The sequence below is a fragment of the Rutidosis leptorrhynchoides genome, unplaced genomic scaffold, assembly GCF_046630445.1.
Source record: "Rutidosis leptorrhynchoides isolate AG116_Rl617_1_P2 unplaced genomic scaffold, CSIRO_AGI_Rlap_v1 contig295, whole genome shotgun sequence".
In the NCBI taxonomy this organism is placed as follows: domain Eukaryota; kingdom Viridiplantae; phylum Streptophyta; class Magnoliopsida; order Asterales; family Asteraceae; genus Rutidosis; species Rutidosis leptorrhynchoides.
In genome coordinates, this window is record NW_027266537.1 from 47,555 (window position 1) to 61,528 (window position 13,974).

A 13,974-nucleotide genomic window follows, 5' to 3' on the forward strand; every position below is an offset into this window, starting at 1 on the left:
GTTGCATTTGATTTCTAATTAAAACGTTTTTTTTTTTTTGATTAATTAGTGTTAATGACCAGCTAACTTGAACACATGTCATGTATGAAAGTAACAGTGTGCTGACTTGTCAGCTGCCAAATAGTCCAAAAAGTTGAGTTGGCAAGCTCTCATCTCTTGTCTTCTGCTATTTTATATATATATATATAAATAATTAGATTTATGTTGACTTTAATCATCACATGAGTTGGTAACTTCGCCGGAAGGTTCGATCTGAAGGCAATTTGTTGATCGTTTTCCGGTTAGATAATCAAGTACGAATTAAGCTGCTGTAACGATTTGGTAGCTCAAATTATTTTTGACATTTTCATTATTAAACTTTCATTCCAAACAAAGAAAAACTAGAAAAGAACAAATTCTTACTTCATAATTAATTTTTCTTTCCAAACAAGAAAACTGGAAGAGAACAAATTTTAACTTAAAAAAAAAAAGAACCAATTTTTGCTGCCAGCCCATTTTTCACTTTGAAAAAGAAAATCAGTTTTCTTATGATAAAATTAAAATTCTATTACCTTACTTAATAATCATCAACATACTATACAGATGGCTATATTAGTAAATTGAAACCCTTATAAATTAATACAAAGATAAAAACAACTATTAAACAGGTCATCATGATGCTAATAAAAAGCCTTATAAAACGCTTCATAGAAAACCATGCATTTTTGTGAATCTAGAAAAGAAAACCCTAAATTAATCCTTTCAAAGAAAACGCTTAATTAATTAATCGATTTTAAACTCGTCGATTTTTCCTATTTTCTCTCTTAAGTTTTTCCTTTTTCTAATGGAGTCATGGTAGACCATGCCCCCAAATCCGACCCCAGCTCTGATAGTAATCGTAACAACAAGAAGAAAGGATTAATCTCCATTAGAGAGCTTCTTAAACTCATAAAAGTTCTAATCAAAAGATTGTGTTATAGGAGGAAACCCTCCGCAATTAATGATACTCCGGACGATAATTTTGAAGCTATCGATATTTCTCGCGAGGTAATAAATTTTAACGCAATCTGCGTTTCTTTGAATTTGTCAAAATTATAATTGAAATGTCATTCTTGAATGCTGCTTTACTTTCTGGTAAATTTCTAAACCCAATTGTAAAGGTTTTGTAGTATTATGGTCATCTGTTATGTTCATTCAAATTAAGGAGACAGGTTTGTGAATTGGGATAATTCATTCAAGCATATCAGTTTGATTTTTTTTATCATCATCATATAGTTTACGTAATTCTTTAACTAGAATGTTCAATATATATATTATAGCTTTTAGAATAGGATTTTTTTTTTTTTTGGAAATAGTAATATTGGAAACAATTAACCCGCTGCAGCGTTCAACCTTGGGTTGAGTTTCTAGGAAACCAATTGCAAATGTATAGATAAAATTCCTCGGTGCCAATTGGAATATCATCTAGAGAAGTTTTATATATATATGAAAATTTTACGTTTATTTGAAGTAATTTCCTTTTTCTAATACATATAGGATTCTAATTATGTCAAAAATAATCAGCCTGGACAAAACCTAGGGGAGAAGGGAAGCAATATGCATTGCTGTATAGGAGATCCTCGTAATAATGCGAGTACAAGTCCTTCAGGAGGAGGACTATACAAACATAGAAACAGCTTGGACAAATATTGCATTCCCCATACTCCTTCACCTCTATCGAGAACTACAAGCCCAACGAGTCCTCCTCGTAGCGGGTCTATTTCTAGGGATAAAAGCAGACCAGACATCAGCCATGATGAAATAAATGGAGGATCTTCCTCGGAGACTCTTCCTAGACTCACCAGCCGGAAAGGTCCTATCCCTATCATATTTTCGGAATCTCTATCCAGAAATGCTAGCCGAAGATCAGGACCTATTAATCCTACCGTTCATTCAGGACCTCTGTCGAGAAATCCTAGCCGGACAATCTTTTTCTCTAACTCGACAGGGATGATACTTAAACCGCCTGCTATCGAGGGGACTCTCGAGTGCACGCTCGAGGAATTGTGCTACGGATGCAAGAAAAGGATAAAGATCACTAGAGATGTCATCACAAATAATGGGTAAGCTAGACTATAATTTTATACTTTCAATTCTAAATTTGGCTATATAAGATTTAAATTTTACACTAACTATATGTTCTAAAGGAAAGTAAAACAAATCATACCCTTTGGAGATTTTTTTTCTTTGAGATAATTTTGATTAATAATTATAATATGCAATGTCGGAATATACGAACATTAATTAATAATGTCCATTTCTCCATATATAGGTGATTGTTAATTTTAACATGGCCAATTTCCCTTCTTCTTTCTGTAGCCAATTTGTTTGCACTGTTTATGAGTATCGGATATGCAAATGGAAAACTATATATATTTGCCTTGAAGATGGCTTTAGATGTTTTTTTTTATTTCTTAATTTGTCCATGCATGCTGCAGGCAATTAACACAAGAAGATGAATTACTATCAATAAACGTGAAGCCAGGATGGAAAAAAGGAACAAAAATTACATTTGAAGGAATGGGAAACGAGACGCTAGGAAATAATTCGGGAGACGTAAATATCGTAATCGCGGAGAAAGAACATCCTTTGTTTACGAGACAAGGCGACGATTTAGAGTTGGCAGTTGAAATCCCCCTGGTTAAGGCTCTCACGGGTTGCACCATTCCAATACCTTTGTTGGGTGGAGAAGAGACGAGCTTGACGATAGATGATGACCTCATCATCAAGCCGGGAGATAAGAGAATCGTCCCGGGACAAGGTATGCCGCTATCGAAAGAACAAGGAAAGAGAGGAGACCTCAAAGTAGTATTCCTCGTAGAGTTTCCGACGGAGTTAACGGAAGAGAAACGGTCGGATATTGTTAGTATATTAATTAGCGGATGCTAGGAAATTAAAAAATTCATTAATCGAGAGTCATATCGGTATGAATGATATTATAATTAAAAAAATTGATATACTGTGAGTGAATCCTATATCCTCGTACATAAAAATGGAGCTGAATATTAAATGCACAAATCATGTAGTATTTTTTTTGAAAGGATATATTTTAGCTTTTTCTGTCGTGATGCAAAAATTTGTACATGTGATCGAGATGACAATTCAATTAATAAATAACTAAGTTAGAGTTGAATTCTCTATCCCAAATTAAATCTATTAACAAATAAAGCACAAACGAGCATTCACTTAACATAAAAAAAAAAAAAAAAAAGAAAACAGCATTCATTATGAAATCCCATATATATTTTTTTAGTATTAATTAAAAATTTCATTATTTTTTCACAAGGACGTATAAAAAACGAGATAATTGTTCAAGTCCATTCATCTCTGCGGTGGTGGCCCACTCGAATGTATCCAAAATAAATTCTCAATCTGATTAACAACAAGTTTATTTATTATTACTTTTCTTTTTATGAATAACAAGTTTATTACTCCCTCCCCTCTATCAATAATTATTTTTTTATTTAAATATGACAGTTAATTTAGGATTAATTTCTCGTCCAAAATATTCATAGAGTTGCTCAAGCTGCCAATCCATTCCAATCAACGCCAGATTCTGCATAAACCTTAAAGACATGACAAAATGAACAAATTTTAGTTGCTTTTACCACAAAAATCCAATATGAAATGTCAACTTCAAAGACTAACTCAATAAAAAATTTCGAAATCTGGTGACTCCGCCAAAAGTGGGGGCCGGACCATCGTGGTAGTCGTCGGAATTTAAATTTTTTTCATGAAAGTTGAGGATGATGCCGTGTTACTTTTGCTTAGTCATTGGATGAGGTGGTTTTTATTTGGCAATGACAGTACACACTTGACGGAAGATGGCTGCCACATGTTCATTTTTTGACGAAAAGGATGATTTTGTTAGCGATTTTAATAGATGGGTCTGATTTTATTAGCGATTTTTCGAAAGATAGCAACTTGTTAAGAAAATACAATTTGAGATAGAAAAAATGTTATTACAAGTGATGTATATTTATAATTAAACCATCCTTGATCGGTACGACGGTGCCTAATTAATTATTAGTAATGTTAATTAGTATAGTATCCTACACGTTGGCTCGAATTTTATGAATAAATTTGATATCAAACTTTATAAATTTAAAATTGGACGATTTTTTTTATCATAAACAATAATTAAATAGTATGATAATAAATATAAATTTAATGTAAAGGGTTAGAAAATTATTTGAATATCCTTACTTACCCATAATGTTAATTGACCATAGGTGAAATATCATGGTTAAAGACATATATGTTATATGATATATGGGTACAGTACTTTTGTGTACTTTTTCGGAGGGAGGTGAACATCAAATAGTCGGATCGAAAACGGCGTTTTCGGTTCGACTAATTGCGATTACGGAGGGTAATTAATTAGTTAAAACCGGAATCGGGATAACCGGTTTTAAGTAAAACCGGAATCGGTATTCCCGGTTTTACGTAAAACCGGAATTGGTATTCCCGGTTTTACGTAAAACCGGTATTGCCATTACCGGTTTTACTTAAAACCGGTAATGCCATTACCGGTTTTCGATAATATTTTTACACGATTTGTTTCTAAATAATTACGTGTAATTACTGTAAAAATTTCGTAGGTTCGGAACATATATTTTAGGTTATATTAGGTTCGGAAGATTTAAAAATAAATGATTGGTTCTGAGTTTAGGTTCGGGAAAACCGGTTCTGTACTGAACCGAATTGGTTTTAATTGAACCGAACTGGTCTGATTTAAAAAGTGCGAAATGACACAAGTAGCCTTTGACCAAAAATCTAACGCGTTAATTTTTCTGTAATTATTTTAAAAATTGAAGAGTACGCTGGTAATTTGACATTAAAACTGGTTTAAAAAACCGAACCGGTTCGGTTCGAACCGCGTCTTCAACCTTAGGACGCCGGATTTCTCTCTCTTCGTCACGCCATCCTCTGTTCTTTGCCGTTCTCGCCGATTCCGGCGACGTCGAGCTTCAAGTTCGGTACCGTTTGACTCGTTTCGACGATACGAACACGATGGTAGCTTTAGATTTTTCTAACTCGGCCTAGATTTTCCGTAATCGTGATTTAATCAAATCGGGCCGACGATATTCCGGCGACGTCGAGCTTCAAGTCAGTTACCGTTCGACTCGTTTCTTCGATACGAACACGATGGTAGCTTTAGATTTTTCTAATTAGGCCTAGATTTTTCGTAATCGTGATTTTACTAAATTGGGCCGGCGAAAAAAAAATCAAAACCGGAAATGGGAAACTCGGTCAACCGGTTTGACCGGGAATCCCAATTCCGGTTATAATTAGTCTTAATTAACACGCTAATTAATTCTTGGACCGGAAACGCCGTTTCCGGTCCAACTACAAATGTTTACCTCTCCGTCCTTTTCCGGCCAAATGTTCACCTAATTTTTTTTTAAATTACATATATAATTTTCTGTATGATATATGCGGTAAATTTTAAATAATTTTTATTAACGAACAAAATATATAGTAATAAATATGGTTGGTTCAATTCAGTCGTGAGACCATAGATAATGTTATATTGAAGGGGAATTGATTATGAGTTATTTTAAAAGAAAAATACATTCTTGATAACTATTGTCCACGGTTTTTAAGATTCTTCTTCTTTCATTGTTGAATTTTCATGACTATCAAAAATCAAAGTCTTTTATGAAAAATAGAATACTTCTTGGATTTCATTTAGAAAATTAACAGAACCACTAATACCTATATATGAAATTTATATAAAAATAAAATAAAATGTCAAAGCAGCATACCAAAGATAGTCAATCTTGTACTTCTTCGATATCTTTTTTATTTGTAATTCTATAGATTTTTCTCTCTCGTCATTGTTGATTTCATCGGGAATAGAAAAACACAAAAAAATTGCGATTGAAGTCAAAATTAAGAAAAAGAAGAAGAAGAAAAATTCAAAACACGAAGAGAAAAACAATTTACCCAAAATAAAGATTGATCTATCTTTTGTTTTCTTTTTCCCTTTTATCTGATTAAGAACACATCGGTTGGTCTCTCTCGAACCGATCAAAACAAAGGTAAGAATGTTGCAAAGTTAAGATGAACTGAAGAAAACTATTGGATCTTATATGACAGAGTTTGCAACACTTATAATTATATAGACATCAGCATCATAATACGTTAAAAGCATAAGAGGAGAAGATTGCATCCTTAAAAAGGTAAGAAAAATATTTTTCTAAAAAAATGTTCAAATATTTATATTTATATTTTAATAATTTGCACATACATATACGCATATCAATTTCACTTCGAAATATCATAATGTCGAAGAATAAATCTTGTTAAATAACTAAATGAAATTAGACTTTAAAAATGAACTTAGTGTAGAAACCAGCAGAATGGCAGAAAAAGATAAAAATTTAAAATCTCTGATTAGATAATCAATTTATTTGTATGGAAAAATTAATGAAAAAATGGCAAGCTTTATCTATTTTTGTTGAAGAGTAGTAATGGTTGGAAAATAAATAATTAATTAATTAGATTTTTAATTTAAAATTATATATTAAGTATAGCCATAAAATTTTAAATAATTAATTTTTACTGTGAATTTTTAATTGATTAATAGCTTTAAAATTATGGGTGGCTCCGGATTAACTTAATTTATAAAACTCTGTTTTAATATATTTTTTCTGATTATTTGTATATTTGCCAAATAACTTGGTGCAATGAATTCTATGTTTCTAATTAAATCACGTATTTTCTATTCTATATCCTACGAACATGACTAGATTTTTTTACGTAATTATGTTTGTCGATTTCTTATTTGGAATTTGAACCCACCGAACTCCACCGCTGGATATACATATAAGTTGTTCAAAGTTATTTTCCGATCACGCTCACATTAACTCATATAACGTAATTTTTTAAGACCTATAAATCGATAGAGCATGTAGACATGGATTCATTCGAACTTAATATACTTAGACACTTATTCTAGCTAACAAGACAGTCACTATTCTATCACAGTACATATGAATTAGTCCTTCTAATCTGTGTAGATACATATTTTTACTTTTGTGTATATTGTAAATAGGATGTACTATTGTTATGAAAGTAATAAGAAAATTCCTCCTATTTTACACAAATATAATATGGTATCGGTTGTCTCTCACGCGTCTTTTCCCTGTAACTGCCAAACAACCATTGTTTTTCTGCAAATTCTTCGATTCTCCATGGATTTGCTCTCTGTTTGCTTCTCTGCTCTTCTCAACTTGAATCGCCTTCGTTTTCTCTTTCTAACGATGGTCGATTTTCTCTTCCTCGCTTTGTTTTCCGTTCGCGCGATATTGTGCTCTGTTCGTCGTGAGCTGAAACAGAGTTGTTCTTCTTCTCCGTTACATCGATCGTTCGCAGGATTGGTTGCGCGCGATGCTTTTGTTTCCAAAGCTTCAGCTCCCTAGTTCGTCGATACTGGCACATCAAGCCATGTCATTTTCTCTCTCACACATTTTACAGAGTATCGAGCGATTGCTTCTTATCAGCTCCAGCTCCCGACGGATCAATTCATATGTGTTACTCATATCAGTGAGATTGTTCTAAGCTCTGATTGGTTCCTAAAGGATGTTCTTTATTCACCAGATTTTTCGTATAACCTAATTTCTGGTTATCGCCTTACTTTGGATAATGGTTGTTTCTTGCTTGTTTCTCCTTCTGAATGTGTTATTCACAAGATTTCTCCTTGGCGGCTACTTGCTGGTTGCTAAATCAGTTCGTGGCTTGCATCCACTTGATCCTTCTTGTGATTTATCTGCATCAATAACAAGAAATCATTCCCAATTAGTTGCTAATGTAACTGAGTCTCTGTCACAAAAATAGTTAGCATAATTCATTTTGTGGCATCATTGCCTTGGTCATCCATCTAATAAGGTGTTGGCTAAAGCTTGTTCTGGTGTTCGAATTCCTAAGGATCATCCTTGTGATGTTTGTCATATTGCCAAACAGCACAAATTGACATTTCCTCTAAGTTCTAGTGTTTCTGAAATAGTATTTGATTTGGTTCATTTTGACATTTGGGGTCCTACTTGTGAATCTCTCAAGGGTTACAAGTACTTTCTAACAGTAGTGGATGATCACTCTCGCTTCACATGGCTCTTTCCAATGCGTTTGAAATCTGAAGCTCGACAATTATGATTCAGTTTCATGCATACGTTCTTTGTCAGTTTCACAAGAAAATCAAGTGCATTCGTTCTGACAATGGACCTGAATTTTCTGCTACTGATTTTTTTCTTGTATAATGGGATTGTGCATCAGCTCAGTTGTGTGGAAATCCCTCAACAAAAAAGTATTGTTGAGCGTAAGCATCAACATATTCTCAATGTTGGTCGTAGCTTATTGTTCCAAAGTGTTGTTATTGGCCTGAGGCATTTGGCCATGCCATTCATCTAATCAACAGGTTATCAACCCCTGTTTTGAAACAAAGATGTCCCTATGAGCTGTTATTTCACAAACCAGTTGATTATTCTACATTGAAACCCTTTGGCTGCCTATGTTATGCTTCTACTTCGGTTACCAACAGACCTAAGTTAGCAGCTAGAGCACACAAATGTATTTTCCTTGGGTTTGTGTTTGGTTCAGTAAACATCAAAGGGTTTAGATTGTTAGACTTGGTTTCTCACAAGATCAGTATTTCCAGGCATGTGATATTCTACGAGAGAGTGTTTCCGTATGTACCTGAGATGCCTTGTTATTTTGATGATTTAGTTCTTCCAGCTCCTACTAATTCTTTGGATTTTGATATCACTGACATGATCAGTGATTACTCCATTGTTCATGCTCCAGCTTTGGAGGAGTTTTTTTTTGCCTGCCTCTCCTGATCTTGATTCTGTTGCTTCTGATATGGTTCTTCATGATTCTAGCCCTGCTCCAGTTGAACCAACTCCTTGCAAATCTACTAGGACTCGCCAACCTCCTAGTTATCTAGCAGATTATCAATGCAACTTGGTCACATCCTCTGCTCATTTGACACATGCGCAGACTGTCAATATCTCAACCATTGTTGAGCCACGCACTTTCAAACAAGCTATCAAACATGATGCTTGAAAGAACGCCATTGATGCAGAATTACAAGCCCTCAAAGATAATGGTACATGGTTTTTTACTACTCTACCAGCAGGCAAGAGACCTATTGGGTGCAAATGGATTTTTAAAACAAAGTATAATTTTGATGGAACTATTGAAAGACATAAGGCACGTTTAGTTGCTAAAGTTTATATACATCAACATGGTATAGATTATTTGGAAACATTCTTTGGTGGGCTTTGGCCAAACATGGTGTCTCTAGTCAGTATATCACCTTCATTCAAGATATGTATGAGGGAGTACGGACTAGCATGGGGACAAATGGAGGAGACATGTCATATTTCCCAATCACCATAGGCGTGCATCAAGGCTCAGCTTTGAGCCCATATCTTTTCATGTTAGTGATGGATATATTGACTCGACACATCCAAGACGATATACCATGATGCATGTTGTTTGCGGATGATGTCGTCTTGATTGATGAGAACAGAGAAGGAGTAAATGCAAAGTTAGAGTTGTGGAAGGAGTCCTTGGAGTCAAAAGGTTTCAGATTAAGTCGTAGTAAGACGGAGTATATGCATTGCGATTTTAGTGGACAAGGAAGGGGCCAGTCTAGTACCATTCAGTTGGGAGGAGAAGATGTACCTAGATGCGATAGTTTTCGATACAAGATGGAGAGATTGACAAGGATGTCACTCATCGCATACAAGCGGGATGGGAAAAATGGAGAAAAGCAACCGGTATCTTGTGTGATAGACATATCTCAAGTTGGCTCAAAGGGAAGTTCTATAGAACAACAGTGAGACCTGCTATTTTATATGGAAGTGAATGTTGGCCGATAAAGAAACAACAAGAGCACAAGGTTAAGGTTGTAGAGATGCGGATGTTGAGATGGTCGAGTGGACTTACATTAAAAGATAAAGTCCAAAACAAGACTATTAGGAGCAACCTTAAAGTTGCACCTATAGATGAGAAGATAAGAGAGGGTAGACTTAGGTGGTTCAGGCATGTGAGACGTAGACCTATAGATGCTCCGGTTAGAAAGTGTGAGGATAGAGATATAGGAACAGAGAGGAGAGGGAGGGGGAGACCTAGACTCACGTGGGAGAGGGTAACTAGGAAGGATTTAGATTTATTAGATATTCTAGAAGACTTAGTAGAGGAGAGAGGGGAGTGGAGACGTAGTATTCATGTAGCAGATGCTTTATAGATAGTTTAGTTAGGGATGATAGGTTTATTGTTAGGTTTATTTGTAGGGTATATATTTTAGTTATAGGTTAGTGCTAGTTATATATGTCTTTATGTTTCATTAGATGATTTCCTATATATATATATATACCATATTACATGTATTATATATGCTTCGGAACACGGCATGTGAGCTACACATAGCCCTTGCGTTTAAAAGTTGAGGATTCATATAGCCGACTCCACACGGTGGAATTGAGGCTTGTTGTTATTGTATTCTCATCGGTTGCCAAGATCAGTATCATTCATTTATTACTTGCCGTTACAGCTGCTAAACAATGGCATCTTGAGTAACTATACATTAGCAATGCCTTCCTTCATGGTGATTTGGATGAGGATGTTTATATGCTTCCTCCTCTTGGCTGCACAATTCCACCTAATACTGTATGCAAACTACAGAAGTCACTATATGGTTTAAAACAAGCAAGTCGACAATGGAATGCAAAATTGACCAATGCTCTACTCAGTTTTGGGTTTACCTCAAATCATAGTGATTGCTCTCTCTTTTTCCATTCGACTCCTTCTTTTACAGTGCTTCTTCTGTATGTCGATGATGTCATTCTTGCCGGCATTTCGATGACTGTGATTGCTGCTGTTAAGGCTTTTCTGCATAGCTCCTTTAGCATCAAGAATCTTGGTCCATTGAAGTACTTCTTGGGTCTTGAGATTCATCGAACTGAAGCTAGTATTCATCTTTCACGACGGAAATACACTCATGAGTTGTTAGAGGAAGCTGGTTATCTTGTTGCCAAACCAGTAGTCACTCTAGTGACTCCTGACACTGACTTTTCGGTTTCTTCCCCTTCATTGACTGACGTCTCCAATTATCGAAAGCTCATTGGTCAATTGTTAACTCGATTCAAACTCGTCCAGATATTGCACAATCTGTTCAAGTACTCTCCCAATTTCTCGTAAAACCCAGTCGTGCTCATCTTTCAACGGCGCATCGAATTTTGCGCTAGCTCAAGTCTTCTCCTGACCAAGGTGTTTTCTTTTTGGCGATGAGTGATTTTCAATTAAGAGGGTATTTTGATGCCGATTGGGCCACTTGTTCTACAACTCGAAAGTCAGTCAGTGGGTACTGTATTTTCCTTGGTTCCTCTTTGATTTCGTGGAAATCAAAGAAACAAACGACGACTTCCAGATCTAGCTCTGAAGCCGAGTATCGTGCCATGGCGCTCGCGACTTGTGAACTTCAATGGTTGCTGTATTTGCTTCGTGACTTGCAAATTCCTCACTCTCTATCGGCAATTCTTTGCTGTGATAATCAGTCAACGATGCATATCGCTCAGAACGCTATATTTCATGAACGGACTAAATACATAGACGTCGACTGCCATGTTGTTCGTGACAAAGTCAAATCTATGGTTCTTCAGCTAATCCCAGTCCGATCGGAGCATCAACTCGCCGATTTGTTTACAAAACCTCAACGTCGGTCGACGTTTGTGTATTTTCTGGGCAATCTGGGCTTTTCGCTTCCAGTTACTCGCCAGTTTGAGGGAGGGTAACAAGACAGTCCCTATTCCATCATAATACATATGAATTAGTCCTTGTAATCTGTGTAGGTACATATTTTTATTTTTGTGTATATTATAAATGGGATGTACTATTGTTATGAAAGTAATAAGAAAATTCCTCCTATTTTACACAAATATAATACTAGCCATTTAACTCTATAATCATTTTCTTACTCATCATAAAACGCAATTTTATTTATAAATTAATGACTAAAGTTCGATCAGATCATTAGGATTCAAGAGAAGTGGCCAACTACTCATGCATTTTGATTGTAGCAAGAAGAGCTTTACTTATACAGAAAGAGAACATTAAGCAGATATGAGATATCCATCTAGTAAAATAGGATATTCATTCTGATTTCTGACTATTTCCCTGATTATAATTAAGCACAAACGATAAGGATGTGGATGTCAACAGACTGACAGAAGTAGAAATTGGTATTTCTGTAATAGTTCTGTACATTATGCTCTTAACTCTTAAGTGAGCTGGATAAATACACAATCAAACATTCATAGCAAGAATGATTCAAGTTCATATAAGTGTAGAAGAAAGGCATACAGAAAAGTTCTCATCAAAACACATAAGAGAGATTCAACAAGATTGTGAGAAATGAGCAAGGCTGGAGTGTTGTCAGTGTATGTTTATACTCTCTCCGTCTCAAAATAGATGCAGATTTTTCAATACAAATTACATATAAAAAATTGTATCTATTTTGAGACGGAGGTAGTATATTATTAAACGAAAGGAAACAACAAAACCCCCATCGCTGGGGTAAAACTTCCAACTTCAAGCAAGGCGTGTATATAAATGTGAGTGGTTCTTCCCTTGATAATTACAGAGCCGGGTGGTGTGTTCATTGCGAACATTTCTTTCGCCTACTACTGAGAGCATCCACAATAGGACGGGAGCAAAATTCAAGCCAACTCATCATTGCCACATAATCAAAAGTAGAAGTTGACTCTCATCTCTCCAATAAATAATCTTCATATTAAAACACATTTTTAAAATATCATTCCAAAATATAATATATTTATTAATAAAATTATTAGTTAAAACACTAAAGTTGGCCTTCAGTTTTTTTAATTCACTCAAATATGGAGGGTTAGGGCCAAGTCACACTTGAGACATTGTCACGATTCAAGATTGAACCGAAACCGGTTTTAAATTGGACCAGTCAAATTTGGATCGACCGAAAATCAACCCGGACCCATAAAAAATCGGTTCAAGTCCGGTTCAAAATTTTCGACTCGGATCCGTCCTACGTGGCAAACATGATGACTTGGACAAATAGTATCGTGACACGTGGCACAAATGGATGACGTTGACCTGACATTGACGACACATGGCAAAATGTGATTACGTGTACCTGACATACATGACATGTGGACCCATAATGGAGTGTCACGTGACCAGCCAATGACACGTGTCCCGTAGACCGGGTTAGGACCGGTTCGTTGACCAACCCGTCGGGTTCAAAAAAACCGAATCAAGATCGGTCAAAATCTTTTCGAACCGGATCCGACCCTAATCCGGATTAAACCAGCCCATTACCATGTCTACTTGACCGTCCTACCGGAGATGTTATAGAAAATACCGTGTGCACGTTGCCTGTGCTCCTTTGGAGTGACCCCATCAATTCTATAGTTGGAACTTTAAAATGTCAGTTTTATCATGAAAAGTGTGCAATATTTATTAAAATGCCCTCCTTAGTTTCATTGTTCATAGGCGGAATTTAGATTTTTCAATTATAATGTCTTTGGTACTTTCGTTTCCATAACATTACTCAACTTCAAATGGAAATTGGCTTTAATTTAATTTTAAAGTGGAAATTGTAGTGTCATGAGAACTGTCCTTGAGAGAAAATCTAATATTTTGAATCGCAATATTGGTCGTTATATTATCTCTATGACAAGAAAAGAAACTACAATTTTCACTCGCACAACTTTTACATTCAATGACTTTAGCCCCTCTGTTCACCTTCTGAACTAGACGAGAACAAAATTACAGACAACTGAAGTGCTGCTGGAAGTTTTTTGCACTTCTCTAAACCAGACTTTTTCATTAGAACGTCTCCATATTTTTCAGACAAAAAATCAACCAACTTGCGCAGATCGATCATGTAAACCAATCCGTCGAACATTGCCG

At 35.4% G+C, this 13,974-nt stretch overlaps 2 protein-coding genes across 2 annotated transcripts; both read left to right on the plus strand.

Moving 5' to 3' along the window:
- Nucleotides 1-831: 831 nt before the first annotated feature.
- LOC139882639 (uncharacterized) lies at nucleotides 832-2,907 on the plus strand. Its single transcript, XM_071866921.1, has 3 exons — nucleotides 832-1,026; nucleotides 1,516-2,081; nucleotides 2,457-2,907. Exons 1-3 carry the CDS (start codon nucleotides 832-834, stop codon nucleotides 2,905-2,907), a joined length of 1,212 nt encoding a protein of 403 aa, XP_071723022.1.
- A 6,217-nt stretch (nucleotides 2,908-9,124) lies between these two features.
- On the plus strand, nucleotides 9,125-10,273 carry LOC139882640 (uncharacterized). The gene is made up of 4 exons (XM_071866922.1): nucleotides 9,125-9,231; nucleotides 9,275-9,460; nucleotides 9,554-9,803; nucleotides 9,908-10,273. Exons 1-4 carry the CDS (start codon nucleotides 9,125-9,127, stop codon nucleotides 10,271-10,273), a joined length of 909 nt encoding a protein of 302 aa, XP_071723023.1.
- The last annotated feature ends 3,701 nt before the right edge of the window (nucleotides 10,274-13,974 follow it).

Coding starts and splice junctions, on each gene's coding strand:
- LOC139882640 (XM_071866922.1), top strand. CDS start 9,125: ATGGTACATGGTTTTTTACTACTCTACCAGCAGGCAAGAGACCTATTG. Junction 9,232..9,274: donor GAACTATTGAAAGACATAAG/GCACGTTTAGTT, acceptor AACATGGTATAG/ATTATTTGGAAACATTCTTT. Junction 9,461..9,553: donor TTGAGCCCATATCTTTTCAT/GTTAGTGATGGA, acceptor TGATGAGAACAG/AGAAGGAGTAAATGCAAAGT.
- LOC139882639 (XM_071866921.1), top strand. CDS start 832: ATGGTAGACCATGCCCCCAAATCCGACCCCAGCTCTGATAGTAATCGT. Junction 1,027..1,515: donor CTATCGATATTTCTCGCGAG/GTAATAAATTTT, acceptor TAATACATATAG/GATTCTAATTATGTCAAAAA. Junction 2,082..2,456: donor GATGTCATCACAAATAATGG/GTAAGCTAGACT, acceptor TGCATGCTGCAG/GCAATTAACACAAGAAGATG.